At 56.7% G+C, this 15131-nt stretch overlaps 4 protein-coding genes across 4 annotated transcripts; 1 reads left to right on the plus strand and 3 right to left on the minus strand.

Moving 5' to 3' along the window:
- Nucleotides 1–3944: 3944 nt before the first annotated feature.
- Nucleotides 3945–5450, minus strand: TRAVEDRAFT_60395 (uncharacterized protein). Its single transcript, XM_008044184.1, has 3 exons — nucleotides 4628–5450; nucleotides 4170–4562; nucleotides 3945–4084 (listed from the first exon to the last, which is right to left on the minus strand). Exons 1-3 carry the CDS (start codon nucleotides 5102–5104, stop codon nucleotides 4019–4021), a joined length of 936 nt encoding a protein of 311 aa, XP_008042375.1. The 5' UTR covers nucleotides 5105–5450; the 3' UTR covers nucleotides 3945–4018.
- Nucleotides 5451–6188: 738 nt separating this feature from the next.
- TRAVEDRAFT_60396 (uncharacterized protein) lies at nucleotides 6189–8030 on the minus strand. Its single transcript, XM_008044185.1, has 3 exons — nucleotides 6811–8030; nucleotides 6372–6737; nucleotides 6189–6312 (listed from the first exon to the last, which is right to left on the minus strand). Exons 1-3 carry the CDS (start codon nucleotides 7969–7971, stop codon nucleotides 6247–6249), a joined length of 1593 nt encoding a protein of 530 aa, XP_008042376.1. The 5' UTR covers nucleotides 7972–8030; the 3' UTR covers nucleotides 6189–6246.
- Nucleotides 8031–8486: 456 nt separating this feature from the next.
- On the plus strand, nucleotides 8487–11623 carry TRAVEDRAFT_51309 (uncharacterized protein; the record flags this gene model as incomplete). Its single annotated transcript, XM_008043850.1, has 5 exons — nucleotides 8487–9635; nucleotides 9692–10129; nucleotides 10188–10247; nucleotides 11257–11316; nucleotides 11378–11623. 5 exons carry the CDS (start codon nucleotides 8487–8489, stop codon nucleotides 11621–11623), a joined length of 1953 nt encoding a protein of 650 aa, XP_008042041.1.
- A 1066-nt stretch (nucleotides 11624–12689) lies between these two features.
- On the minus strand, nucleotides 12690–14340 carry TRAVEDRAFT_22941 (uncharacterized protein; the record flags this gene model as incomplete). The annotated part of the gene is made up of 3 exons (XM_008043566.1): nucleotides 12690–12755; nucleotides 12838–13221; nucleotides 13285–14340. 3 exons carry the CDS (start codon nucleotides 14338–14340, stop codon nucleotides 12690–12692), a joined length of 1506 nt encoding a protein of 501 aa, XP_008041757.1.
- Between the last annotated feature and the right edge of the window lie 791 nt (nucleotides 14341–15131).

Consider the following 15131-nt stretch of genomic DNA (forward strand, 5'->3'; position numbering starts at 1 on the left):
GCCCAAAATGATTGCGTGCTGTAAGTCCGTGTCTTTGCATGCTTGGGTGAAGATGGCACGCTAATGTAGGCAGGGCTGGACAGTGCGGGACGTGTAAGGCCATGGCAGGACGTCCACATACGCCTGCGCCAGCCCGTAGTAACAGGAGTACATCTTTCCTTGGGTGAGCTCATGAACTTCGAAGGCCCGACTTCCGTTGCTTGTCTTCCAAAACCTGCTATCGCATATATTGCACCCGATCGCGTATAGCCAAATGGAGTCTAAGGAGACCTTCGCAAGAAGACTCGGCGTCTCCTCATGGATCAAGTCAGACACCGGCAGCAGCTCAAGCATCAGCCCCGCGCGACTCATCTGTCGCCGCAAGTGACACTGTCCATGCTTGGACAGTTTGATACGGATGGTGGAGGTGAGTATTGGATTGTCCGAATGCCCGATTGCCTCGCTGTCCTGCACACAGGTTCGTGCTCAGACAGACGGGGTTTTCAAAGACCGACTCGAACGCGAAAGCGAGCACACTGCTACGTCCCACACACCCTCGTCTCTACTCACGCTTTTCTGATTTACGCTGACTACTCCACAGATCGCTGGTCCGGCGGCACACACTCCTCGAGGCGTCAGCCTGCTCGTCCTAGACATAGACATATGGGCGCTAGTCGCGTTCTCGAGCAAGGCCGCCAGTACTGTCGTCCTCCCACCAGCTGTTCAAGTAACCGTACGTTCACTCTATAGCCAGACGTGCATGTCGGTACGCAGACCCGCATTTCCCACTCCTATCTCGCCGGCCTCGGGCGGACGTCATCGTATATGAGAGCTTACCTTCCTCTCTAGGGCGATCATCGCTGTCACCTCCGCCTGTGCCAGACGTGCTGTAACGTACCCTCCAGGCGGCGCAGATGCTGTCGCGGCCGCTCGACACACCCCTAGCCATGGGCATGCACACTGCGACCTCACGGCACCGCGTGAGAGAGCCCATCGCCTCCCGACGTTCGTCGCCTGGCGACGCGGACTCTCGTGATACGGCCTGTCTGCGCGTGCGCCGGTGCGTCTTCTATCATCGCGCTGCAGCACCCCTATCCACGCGTTGCGTCACGGTGCTGCATCCCTGCGGGCTGCGGTGCTGCGCTGTCCGCGCTGTCGCGTCTATGTACATAGGTACCCGTCTTGGGAAGACGGATACATTCAATAATCGGAGACGCTGTATTCCCCGATGTCGGTGACGATCACGGACCAGGCGCAGCACCCCGGGAACGTTTATATATGCCGACGGGGACATGATATCACTGTGCGCCGGTCGCAGGGACTGGTCGGGACTACTAACATCATGCGGGAATTATGCCGTCGGCAGCGAAGACTTCGCTCATACTGCGAACAGGTAGCGCCTCCAACCACAATGCGCTGTGGCCGCCATGCGTGTGCAGGCCCGGAGTAATATCGAAATCGGAACTCCGATGTGGCCGTCGAGATGTTAGCGAACCACCCTCGCGTATCAAGTACAGGGACGGGTGAGTCGCTGTGCATCACCGCGCGCACATTGATCGTCATTGCTAGTGCTACAGCATCGCGCGCATGCCGACCCTGTTGTGTGCGGGCGCGGGGCAGGGGAGTGCACTGGGGCGCGGTCGATAGCTATTTGACCTAGGATCATTACGGTCAGTCGGCTGCCATCGAGCACCAGGATCACGTACCAAACGCCGATGAGGGACGTCATTCAAGTTGCGGGGATTCCGGAAGGGGTAGCGGCACCGTCGCGTCCTTGGCCCAAGGATTTTCAATCTGGAACCCAAGGGCGTACTACAGTACGTCCGCGTTGAGTTGCGAGACCTCGTGAAAGCATAGTGCGTCGCTCACTTCGTCGCTTTTGGACAGTAGCAAGTCTTCATCTGGCAGCATCTGCTCCGCGCTGTCCGCATCGAGCGTCTCGGGGATTCCGGAGGGCGTGCGCTTCCACGCAGAGTGCGCGAGCCAGCGGTCCCATTTCTTGTACGGGCCGGACGAGTACTCGCCACCTTTGCTCAGGAAGACGCACTGCAGCGAGGGCATGGCCGTCATGAGCTCCGCGGCGAGGTGTGCGTGGTCGAGGTCGACGATGCCGCGGACGAAGTCCTTGGTTTCCGATTTGAAGAAAGGGTCGGTCACGTCGACATTGTAGTGCACCAGGAGACGGAGACAGGTAAGGTGTAGGATGCGGATGGAGCCGATGACCTTTTGCTGATATGCCCCGGGAGTATGTACTCAGCTCACGGTCACGAAACAATGAGAAATGGGGAACGTACGAGCAGCTCTGTCCATTGTACGGGTTGAAACGCACTCTCCTGCAGGTATCTTCCCCCAAAGGTGCACTTCAATACAAACACCAGGTTCGTCAGCGTCGGGACCACTTCCGGTGGGAACAGGTCCTCGAGGAAGAGGTCATCGCCGGTGCCATACACTGTGGTCGTCAGCTTGAGGCAGGCCAAGGGCGTTGCGCGTAGAACCTCCGCCATCTGGTCCTTCGTATCGTGGCAGACGTCATCCAGCATGAGGTGCCGCACGGGGCAGATGAGACCGAGCCCAAAGACGGTGACCACGTCTCCGATCACGCGATCCAGGTGTGTCCACGACCGCCTCCTTTGCTGCTCCTGGTTGAAAGCGCGCATCCGCCGCTGCGCCTGCCGGTCTTCCCGCCCGACTTGGTATATTCTACCGACGCCCAGCGTCCCATCCAGCGCAGGGAACTTGTGTATGAGGATATCCGCCCGGAGGAGCAAGTTATGCTGTTCGCCAGCCATCAGCGTGCGCACGGCGGGATATCGCGTGCCCGGAGTGTTCTCGTAGTCTATGAACCCTGTTGTGATATCGAGGACCTCCAGTGTGGGCGCAAGATAGCGCAGCAGCTCGTCAAGGTGGGAGGACGCGACGCGGCGTTCGTTCTCCTGGGTGAAAACCAGGTCGTTCACCGAGATACGGAGGACGCGAAGGGTCGCGACGGAGCGCGTAGACGTGACGATCTCCTGCATTTCATTGCAGGCCCTCAGCAGCCCGAGCTCGCGTAGGGTGGTCAGCCGGGCGATAGCGGCGGGGATTCTTGGATCTAAGTATGAGGCATCGGAACGTCCAAAAGGGATAGGGAAGGCTGAGAGAGTCGGGGTGGGTGGCGCGTTCCAAGAGCTCAAGTAAGCACTGCACTACTTCTTGACGCACTTCTTGCTCCACCTCGAAGATGCTGATGTTTAGAGCTCGGACGAGGGGAAGTCGGGACTGCGGATCGGCGAAGATGCATGCATGATAGGTACGAATTGCGCGCTCGTTCTTCAGACCGACGGGCTTCACTGCGCTGAGTAGTCTTTTGATCGCCATCGGGTGAAGAGCGCTACAGACGAGCGAGAACGAAAGGACAGTGTTTGCATCGTGGATCGACTCGCAGATGAGGCCCAAAACGTCCAAGTCAAGCAGTGGTTTTTGCATTTCGGTCGCGGGTTTGTCCAAGATCGCTATCGTATGTTAGGTATGAGCGAAGAGGGTTCAGACAGTCGTACAGGGGAACGTACCTGGAGGTGCAATGCGATGGACCGCCAGACGCCTGCCGAAACCCACAGGAAACGAAGGGTGTGGGTGCGAAGGTAGCTACACAGTCACAAGCGAAGTCAGTTCACCGCCGGCGGACCGCATCCAGTCCACCGTGATCTCTATCAAATGACTAACACGTAACGACCCACGTAACGGCTCCTCACTTTCTCCTGCAGTATGCGTATGCAGTATTGTACCCGCCGTAGGACCCCCCGAGGGCTTTAACAGTAGTACGTCAGTAGGATGACCGGCGAGTCCAAACTTTGATGTGTATACCGCGTCTGCGGCGTAGCCAGTTTCATTGTCAACCTTGAAATTGACACATCAGCAACTCTTCCTAAATCTCCTGACTTCGCCCTTTTGTGCTTGCGTTCGATCACAATCAATAGCTTTTCAATCAATTATCTAATCAAGACATGAATTCAGAACATACGAACGACAAAACCCCAGGATACGCGCATGGAGAAATGCATCACTCCGGAAGGGGCCATGGCGCCGTTTCCTCCGCGCCCCAGGTTTGCTGGAACCCTAGCAAAAGCTGGTGCACAACCGCGTCAGATTGCATCGAAACAGGGTGCACGCCACCGTTACCCCGCTGCGTGCAGAAAGGGTATGGGACTCACGTCGTCGAGATCAGATAGCATCAGGTCCTCGTCCTGCAGCATCTGCTCCATGACGTCCGCATCCAGTGGCATCAGGGTCTCTGTGCGCGGAGACGCGCCGCCCGTGTTGCGCCACGCAGAGTGAGAGAACCAGCGCCCACGTCTCTGGCTCTCCATCGGAGGCTCACCTACCTCGAACTCGCCGCCCGTGCTCACGAAGACGTATTGCAGTGAGGGGACAGCGTCCAGGAGATGCGTGGCGATCTGGGTGTGGTCGAGGCCGACGATGCTGCGGACAAAGTCCATGGAGTACGGCACACGGTCCTCCTCCTCATCCGTTAGGTCGATACGGTAGTGGACAAACAAACGCAGGTGGGTGAGGCGCAGTGCGCCGATAGCGTCGATGATCTTCGTCTAGTGAGTCCCAGGATGTTGCGGGGTTAATGTGCGATCTTGAGAAAATGGGAATGCGGGCGTACCAGAAGCGTGCTCCACTGTGCCTTTCCAACGACGTCTACGTCCTGATCTTCATCGTCCACCTGGAGGTTGGTATACACGAGCAGAAGCACCAGGTGAGTCAACCTTGGAGCAACTTCCGGCGGGAATAGCTCCTCGAAGATGTCGGTCCCGTAATATAGTACAGTCGACAGCTTAAGACAGGCGGGGGGTGTCGTGCGCAGAACATCCGCCATCTGGCCCTTCTTGTGGACGCCGAAGCCGTCCACCATGAGATGGCGCACGGGGCAGGTGAGCCCGAGCACGAAGAGCCCGAGTACGTCTCCAGTGGCACGATCCAGGCATGGCCAACCCCGGTGCTTGTTCTGCCACTCCTGGTTCCACGCGCGGAGGAGCCGCTGATCTTGTACATCTGCTTGCAGCTCGCCCTCGACCACTAAGCCGACACCCAGCCTGAGCAGCGCAGGGAACTTGGATACGAGGGTGTCCGTGCGTACCATGCCTTGCTCGATGTTTGCTGCAAACGAACGCAGGGTTGGATATTGAGCCCCAACCGCATCTAGAACCACCGTCGCCTCTCTGATGTCGAGGATTTCGAGTGTGGGCGTGAGGCCATGCAGCAGCGCGTCAAGATCGGTGATTTTGATGCCATGGGCGCCACGCCGACCGGAGATGCGTAGATTGGACAGCGAGACACGGAGAATACGAAGAGACGCGGCGGAAGACGTAGATTTCACGATTGAGTCTACTTCGCGGCAGTCTTCCAGCAGATCGAGTTCGCGCAGGGTGGACAGCTGGGCGACAGCCTCTGGTACCCTTGAATCTTCGAGGCATCGAAAAGTCCGCCTAGGATAGGGAAGAGTAAGAGTCTCGAGGTGGGTGGCGCGTTCCAAAACATCCAGTATGAACTGTGAGATGTCCTGTACATACTGGGTCTCAACTTCGGTGACGCTGATGTTCAGAGCCCGGAGGAACGGGAGACGGGACTCTGGGTTGGCCAAGATGAATGCGTGGAAGGTTCGAATCGTCCGTTCGTCCTTCAGGGAGACGGGCTCCATGTTGAGCAAGCGTTTCACCGCAATATCGTGCAGAGCATGGGAGACTAGTGAGAATGAGAGAACAGTTTGTGTGTGACGGATCGAATGGCAGATGAGTTCCAGCACGTCCAGGTCAAGCAAGGGTGGTTGCGGCATCCCGATTGTGATTCAGTCCCCTAGTACCATCTATTAGTGAAGAGAGTCTGCAGAGCTCTGAATGAGAATACCTACAGACCAAGCCTACAGATGAGCGCAAGGTGTTGTAGAGTGGCGGGATGACGGTAGCGACAGTGGCACCATGACTGCGGCGCCCAACTGGGGTGGCGGTGCCGAGTGAGGCTCAGATAGGCATTTCGAATTGGTTTGACCATCTTGTATAAACTTTCCTTCCCCACTCTTGCTCGTTTACCCTACACTTATGCTGACTCAGAATGGGATGATACACGCAAGTAATATAGGCTATGCGACTGAGTGGGGGTGTATGCATTTTCACGTCTAGTAGCGACCACACATCGCCCGACCTCGGCGACGTCGACAAATTTGTAGCAGATATCAGGCAGAAACATACAGTATATGAGAGACAGAGCCATGATGTCCCCGGTGCATCACTCCGGGAGAGGCCATGGAGCGGTTTCCTCCGGGGCCCAGGTACAGTGGAGTTCCAAAAAAAACTGTACATGGATTGCATGTGAGATGGAAAGACTAGACGCAGGCAGCGCAAGCTACTCACTTCATCATTGTCAGACAGCCCCAGGTCTTGCTCGCGCAGCATGCGCTCCATCACGTCCTCGTCGAGCTTCTCCGGAGTCTCACCGGCCACGCGCTTCCATCCGGAATGTGCAAACCAACGGCCGCGTGTTGATAGCATCTCGTCGGGGAATGCATCAAACTGGCCGCCCGCGCTTACGAAGACATGCTCCAGCGAGGGTACGGCGTCCATGAGCTGCGCGGAGAGGTGCGCATGGTCGAGCTCCGAGACGCTGCGCACGAAGTCCTTGGAGTAAGGCCCATACATCTCGTCCAGGTCGATGTCGTAATAGACGAAGAGACGGAAGTGGGTGAGGCGAAGAGGGCGAATGGAGTCGATTATTTTTGCCTAATATATATACCAGGATCATGATGTCGTCAGTACCACATTCAGGGGTAAATATAAAGAGCTGAAAACGCACGAGGAGCGGGCCCCACTGCATGTTTTTGACAGCGTCCCCGTCGCTCTCTTCGTCGTCCACCGCCGGATTGGAATACCGGAGCAGGAGCGCCAGGTGTGTCAGCCGCGGGACCGTTACGGGCGGAAACAGGTTCGCGAAGAAGTCGTCGCCGTGATACAGGATGGCCGAAAGTTTGAGGTGGGTCGGGGGTGTCGCCTGCAGGATGTCCGCCATTCTGCTCTTCTCGTGGCCACATAAGCTGTCTACCATGAGATGGCGCACGGGACATGACTCTGTGAGGCCGAGCATGAAGAGCGCGGGGACGTCCCCAAGAACGCGATCGAGACCCTTCCAACACTGCCTCTTCTGCCGATCTTGGTTCGACGCGCGGATGCGCCGCTGCTTTGGCTCATCGTATGGCAGCGCACCAGACACCGAGCCGATATTGAGGGTGCCGTCTAGCGCAGGAAACTTGGACACGAGGATATCCGTGCGTATGGTTCCCCCCTCAATTTCCGGGACCATGAGCGAGCGCAGCGCGGGATATTGCACTCCCTTCGCATCGAGCTTCAGCGTGGGCGCTCTGATGTCGAGGACCTCGAGAGTGGGGATCAGGTGGCCCAGAAACGCGTCGACCTCGGCCACCGTGAGAGCGTAGTCGCCGCCAGAGGTGGGTAGAGTGGCCAGCGAGACACGGAGGATGCGCAGGGACCCGGCGGAGCGCGTCGACGTGACGATTGACGCCATCTCGTCGCACTCCTCCAGCAGCCCGAGCTCGCGCAGGGTGGATATCTGGGAGATAGCCTCGGGTATCCTCTTGTCCGCAAGGGACTCGAACGTCCACTTGGGCTCGGGAAGAGTGAGAGACTCTAGCTTCGGCGCACGTTCGAGGAGGTCCAGAATGCGCTGCGCTGTTTCCACGCGAGCATGTTCTTCGATCTTGGGGATGTCGATGTGGAGACCTCGCAGGGCGGGGAGGCGGGAATCTGGTTGGGCGAGCACATATTCGTGGAGCTCACGGACCGACTGCTCGTCCTTAAGAATAAAAGGCTCGCGGGCTGTGCTGAGATGCCGTTTTTGAGGTACAACGTGACGAAGGACGTAAGAGACGCGTGGAAATGAGCGAACGGGAGACCACTGCATCCCGGTTGCGCCCCTCAGCGTGCTCGCTAGAAAAGACATTCTATCAGAGCATGTGTGGAGACTCGAATGCCCAGGTGTCCTAGATTGAGATGTGGCGGGAAGAGAGGAGGAGGAGAAACCACTGCCAGTAGCTAGCGCCCAACATCACCCACCACGTGGCGGTCCTGTATGAGGATTTTGCAAAACCCCCAGAATCCCTCCACACGTCGCCTCCGGTCGCAAAAATTCAAAGCGGAGAACATTAATGTGATTATACTGATTTTATGCTGGTTGATTCTTGTGGCTCGCATTTGTTGTTCCGAGGATTGTGCAAATTTGAACCACATTACCATTTTGGGATTCATGTTGAATGGGCGCCAGCTTGGGCGGCGTTCCCTCATCTCCCAAACGTCCACCTCTCGCCGTGAACTTCGAGTGTAAACGTTGACTTGATAATTGTGGTAGGACTCAAAGATGTTATATTTGAAACTGGCTGACCTTCCGAATCAACAGCCAGAAGAAATCAGTCATTGCATCCTAGCTCAGATCGAGCCACGTTCCCAGCGCGCTTGGCCATGCGTCTAGATCTCGACACTCTGGAAATTGTCTGCACCTTCGTAGAGGACCCACAGACGCTTGTTTCATGCTCATTAACTTGCCACGCATTCCGCGAGATTGCCACCAAAAGACTTCTCGCTGTGCGAGCCGTCGACCTCTGCGATGAACGCTCCATCCGCGCCTTCCACACCTTTCTCTTCGCCTCCACAGCCGCGCGCTCTCCCTACGTCCGTATAATCAACCTCCTGGTCGAGAATGTCGACGCACGGAGCCGTATGGCGGTTGCGCAGTTGGTGGTCGACATCCTGAAGCACGCGCCCTTTCTCGAGCGACTGTCTATCCCTTTCGGAGAGCAGACCTTCATGTGTCTTCGGCATTTGGATATCCACAAGGCGATCGGGAAACTGACTCGTCTCCAAGACCTCTCCATCCCCCTCTGGTCTGGCTACACGGAGCAGATCCTCCTTACCATCCGTTCGCCTTTGAAGATCATCCGCGTATCCCTCGAGGCCATTTGGACCTCAGACCGCACCGAGTGGATCACGCCCGACCGCCTCCACGAAGTCGTCGGCGCCTTTTCACAGACTCTCGAATCGCTCAGTATAACACAGCGGCCGATCAAACTTGACCCGGACTCGAAAGGCCTGCCATATCCCGCGGTGGACAGCGTGGAGTTCTCCGGTACTGCGGGCCCGCCATGGGTGGACGTCCTCGTGCACATGTTCCCGAGCCTCGGTCTGACTCTCAATCTCGGCGAGGGCGACTACATGCTAGTGGATGAAGATGCCGAGCAGCAGCGCATCCGCCTCGCTAACAAGGAGCACCAGGCGCGCGGCGCGCGATGGGAGCGCCTGGGAACCGTCGTCGGGGACACGCTCACGCTGTACATGCTCGGCCTGACGTGCCCGATCGGCAGGCTTATGGTCGACTCCTCCAGCGCGCACCTAAAGGACCGGCTGGTGGAAGTCCTGCGCGACTCCCCGCCGACGCATTTGAAGCTGACGATCATGCTCAGCCACGGGGTGGGCGCGTTCGAGGACACCTTCCCGGTCGAGGTCGTCCCGCGGCTCACGCACCTCGTTCTGTTCGTGATATACGACAACCTGGACGAGGACGAGCGCACCGACCGGTTCACGGTGTCGGCCATGCAGTGGGCGGCGTTCCTCGTATGTCCTTCGCTTTTCCCTCCTACGTCAACGCTCTGCTGAGACTTCCCCCGCAGGAACTGGTGATCTGCGCCATCCGGCACCTCCGTCTCACCCACCTCCGGCTCGTCATCTACTACAACGTCGATCTCACAGGCGAGAACACAGTCGGGTACTCCAAGGGATTCGTCCGCAGCCTGCGCGAGCACAAATCATCCTCGATCGCCGCCGCGCTGATGGAGGCCGTCCCCACGCTGCGCTATGTCTTCCTGACTTTCGGCGGCCATTACGAAGTCCGTGCATCGCAGAAAGACAACTGGGTTGACGAGGATCGTGCGGCGATTGAGATGAGGGGGCAATGGATGAAGTCGTCTGGCTGGGCGAGTGTCGGAGGTGAAGGTGCCGAGGATGGAAGCAGGGCACTGGCGGGTGCTCAGCCCTTGAGGGTACTAGAGGATGAGGTCGCCGAAAAGATGATAGAAGACGAAGGACTACTCGTTTCACGACAAGACGAAGTGAGGTGGCACCGGACGAGCAGTGGCGAACTCAATTTACTGACCGCTTTGCTTGCAGTCGATGATGGAAATGCCCTACGAATGGATTCCCGAAGAGACCGCGGACTGGGAACCGTCAGTGTGAGATGTGGAGTGACACTCGAGAGCCGGTTCTACTTTCTAAATGCACTTTTACGAGCTATTGCAGTGCGATAAGGGTCAGCAAGCCCCCATGTGTACCGATCACGTACTGACCACATTATAGGATATGCGACCCAATTTTGAGGACAGGTGGGCTTCCGACGCGGCCTTCTACGAACCATACAACTCAAATCATGGGATATTCACACTTCCACTCCATCTGTCCGATGCCTTGTCCAAGGGATGGACACGATCCAAGAAGCGCCGTCGTGGGTGCCGATGTATGTCGCCTGAGGGCTCGGAACATCGATGCGTATACTGGCAGATGTAGCGGTCAGACTCCGTGACAATTCCCCTGCATAGCTGATGGTACTCCGGACTGTTCTTTCCTCTGCAGGTCGTCTTGAATCCAGCGTACCCGCTCAACTACGCCGGTCCGACATACTACCATGGGGCCATGTTAGGGTAAGACCTGCCGTTCCTTCTGCACTGGAACTGCGCCGCTGCTCGGTGCATCATTTTTTACACCCTTATTCTGTACGGATTGACATCTTCTGGGACAACTCCGTTGCAGCCAAGCTCTTCACTGGTGTTCGACCTCCTCCCGGCGCCAATTCGTACCACCGGCGGCATCCTGACGCGTCTCGCAAACACCGATCACCTTCCTCCGCCTAGAACAAGGCGAATTCTTGACAGCGGAAACGGCACACTTCGGAATAACGACTCGAATCGTCGAGCCTGCGCAATTATCACGCAGAAGCACGGCAAGGGCTCCATGACGGGGAGTTTGACCCTAGCTGCTGCTCGCTTCACCGTTCACGGCCAGGGCTGTCTGGTGACGGTAAAGGGCAAGCTCTATGCAAGTGTGCAAGAACTAGCGCCCAAAGCCGTATAAAAGGGCTTGAAAGCGACGAGAGATCCCCAGGCATCCATCTCTGCGCACTCGGTACGAGCTCGGCATCGTCTACTCAACCTATCCTTGACTAATCTCACAATTCCCCTCGCAGCATCCGAACGTGAACCAGCACCGCACCTACCCTTTTTCTCAAAGCCCATCACCACCAATCGTACGTCGCTGCCCCGTTCCTTCGGCTGTTGCTCAGTCAAGAGCTCACTGTATGTCTCCAGATGACCGGCAGCATCATCGTCTACAACGCAACCTCCGAGCCGTGCCACGTCTTCGTATCCAAGTACTCGCGCCAGTCCGCCCACGACGACTGGTATGTCCTCCAGCCTGGCCAGCGCGACTCGTGGGAGCGCGATGGCTGGGAGTTCGTCGGGTTCAAGAATGCAGACGACACCGACCGCTCGGGGGTGTATGTCCGTGTCAACACCACCGTTACCTTCAACGGGCTGCACAACCTCTCCACGTAGTTCTTCCTTTCCCCAGAGTAAGGTTGCGCTAGCTCCACTCAGGCCTCATGAATCTTGTACGAGTGTCATACGTCAGTAGTCGAAGTTCCCCGAGTTGTGTAGTAGTGTCTGTAACGCGACGTGTTACGTGTTTAGTATCCATAGTTGTCGCTAAAATGTGGGAAATGGTAGTCTTCGTATCGCTCTCATCAGCATGATGCAAGGGTGTGAACGTGAGCGATGATTCCGTGCGCGTTGACTACGACTTGCCAATGCGGCTTTGCGTTAAGACGTACTTGAACTCGACGATACTTACAGTGACGCGAACGTGGACACACTATGACGCATCCGGCAATGATACGCCTGCAGCGGGCATCACTAGACTTCTCATTTTTCCAACACTCGAGTTGGGTAGCTTCATAAACAACTCAACCCAACTTTGATATTGTAGACAAACCCGAATAAAGGAGCACCCGCTGCAACGCAGGTTTCACTACATTAGTCCGGCCGCCGGCGCTACAAAACGTTAAGCTCGAGACCCCGATGTTGTGGAGCACGTCGTAGGAGATGGGCGAGTTCACGCGGACGTACCCGCCCGCGCCGCGGTGGGTGTCGTTCCCGTTCTTGAACGCGACGGGCTCCCAGCCCGCGCGCTCCCAGGACTCGCGCGAGTGGGGCTGGCGTAAACCAGTCGTCGGACGCGGACGGGCGCGAGTATTGAGGCAAGGTGGTGTACAGTTGAAATTTGAAGTTGGACGTCTGGATTGGAGCTGTCGGGATGTGGGAATTCGGTTGCAGATGTTGTATATCCATGAGTTACATCCAACACTGAGGAAGTGCTGTCGTTCAATCGTGCGTCAGACGACGCTCTTGTTTATATGACAGCCAAACCGACACATTCGCAGCTCCCCTGGTTATACGTGCTACGCATGATTTTGTGCCAGGCGTATCAGGGAAAGGCGTGTCCCACCGTATTGGATAGATATTCGCCCTGGGGCCACAGCGGCGGAAACAATGTAGAAACACATCATGATATAGAGCGAGCGAGCGACAGACCTACATCACTCCGCAACCGAGAGAGGACGTATCACTCCGGGAGGCGCCAAGGCGCCGTCTCTTCCTCCGTCCAGGTTCTCTGGAACCCCAGCGAGCACTAGAGCACAAGCGTGTCAGCCTGGAACGCCACCCTCGCTGCCCACCAAGGGCATGTGTGAACAAAGTATGCTAGCACTCACGGTGTCGCCATCGGACAGCACTAAGTCTTCGTCCACCAGCATCTGCTGCATCACGTCCGCATCGAGCCGCCTGGGAGGTCCGGAAGGCACGTTCTTCCACGCAGAATGTGTGAACCAGCGGCCGCGAGTGTGCTGCGGCCCGTTCGGATGACGGTCGGACTCCAATATGTTGAACTGACCGCCCACGCTCACGAAGACGTAACGCAGCGAGGGAACAGCGTGCGCAAGTTCGGTGGCGAGATGCGCGTGGTCCAGATGAGCCAGGCTACGGACCAAGTCCTTGGAGTGCGGCACGTATCTTGAATTGTTCAGTCTGATGTCGTAGCTGATGAACAGCCGGAAGTAGGTAAGGCGCAGAGCGCAGATGGAAGTGATGATTTTCGTCTAGTGTGTTCCACGATTATGCTGTCAGTTTGGGGCCACAGAAAAATGGAATTTGGAACGCACAAGCAGCACTCTCCACTTCATGTTTGTAACAGCATCTCTGTCACTGTAATTGTCGAACGTCAGAGGGTTGGTGTATTCGAGCACGAGCACTAAGTGCGATAGCCGCGGGATGACCTCGGCGGGGAACAAGTCCTCGAGAATGTCGTCGCCGTGGTACAGCATAGACGATAGTTTGAGGTGGGTTGGGGGCGTCGTGCGCAGAATCTCCACTAGTTGGCTCCTTTCGTGGCCGCAAATGTCGTCCACCATGAGATGACGCACGGGGCAAGTGAGACCGAGTACGAAAAGTGCGATTACGTCGCCCATGACGCGATCCAGGTGCTTCCAGCATCGCTGCTTCAGCCGGTCTTGGTTCGACGCGCGGATGCGCCGCTGCTCTGGCTCGTCGACTCGCAGTGCGCCAGATATCTCACCAACTCCAAGTGTGCCGTCCAGCGCAGGGAACTTGGACACGAGTAGGTCCACACGAGTCATACCCTCCTCGAAGAGTCCCACGAACGAGCGTAGGGCGGGATATTCCGCGCCCTTCGTATCAAGCACCAACGGTTTCTCCCCAGTATCGAGAACTTCCAGTGTGGGTATGAGGTGGCGCAGAAAGGCGTCGACTTCGACCATCTGGACGCCGTAAGGGGTCCAGGTGGTAGGAAGAAAGTCCAATGAGACACGAAGAACGCGGAGCGATGTGGCGGAGCGCGTGGACTTGACGATCATCGCCGATTCGTCATCACCATATCCCAGTAGCGAAAGTTCACGAAGGGTGGATATCCGCATGATGGCGTCGGGCAGCCTCGGATCCGGGAGCCAGTCAAACAGTGTCCACCCAGGATAGGGAATCGTCAAGCGCTCCAGATGCGTGGCGTGTTCCAGGAGGTCGAGAATACGCCTTTCTACTTCTTCAAGAGCCTCTTCCTCGACTTTCCTTATGCTGATGTCGAGAGCTCTTAGCAACGGAAGGCGCGACTTTGAGTCGGTGAATATAAACTTGTGGAAGGCGCGGATTGTCCGTTCGTCCTTCAACGCCACAGGTTTCATGCTGAGCAGTCGCTTGACCGCCATAGAATGTAGGGAGTGGGATACAAGAGAGAATGAAAGGACGGTTTTTGTGTCACAGATAGACTCGCAGACGTGCATCAAAACGTCGAAGTTGAGGACTAGCTGCCACATTCCGGCAGCGGTTCTGTTGGTGTGATCAGTAAGGGAGTAGCGAGCGTCCTATGGCAGAAACGGCGACGAAAACTCTACAAAAATGATTACCTATTCTTCGGTGTTGCCTTTCCCTCTCAGAGAGCCATTGGAGGGGCTCGAAGACGTAGCTGCTTGGTGCGCCGCCCTTTCTATAAGCAAGCGATTCAGAAGACGTATTGATCTCTGTCGCACTGGCAGCCAGTCTGCTGTCAATTTGAACAGGAAAAGTACCAAAGTACTTCGACAACATTATTTGAATGCCTACCGAGAAAGGATGAACCTGGTCGGGGGGAGAAGGAGGAGGAAGAGGAAGAGATCACGGTTAACCGCACTAGCAGGAGCATGCCAACGGCGGCGCCAAGCTGGAGTGGCGGTGCTGTGGCAACGTGCTCGAAAAGGCGATTCGAACTTACTTCCGGCGACAGCCGCACATAGTTTATCTCTGGCTCTTCCTCAGGCCTCGAGCTATCCTATCCTGACGTAAATTCCTTGTGTTACTGTCTCAACCTGCACGTACCTCTACTGAGTCCAAATTTAGTCTTTGATGTATTCATTTCGAGCGGGCGTCGTGAACTCGCTATGTTCTCGTTTAAGCTGCTTTATACTCTCAGCTGTTGTACATACATCGCGACGCGCCACCCGTTTACATACTTAACCTCTGG

This window comes from Trametes versicolor, assembly GCF_000271585.1.
Source record: "Trametes versicolor FP-101664 SS1 unplaced genomic scaffold TRAVEscaffold_10, whole genome shotgun sequence".
In the NCBI taxonomy this organism is placed as follows: domain Eukaryota; kingdom Fungi; phylum Basidiomycota; class Agaricomycetes; order Polyporales; family Polyporaceae; genus Trametes; species Trametes versicolor.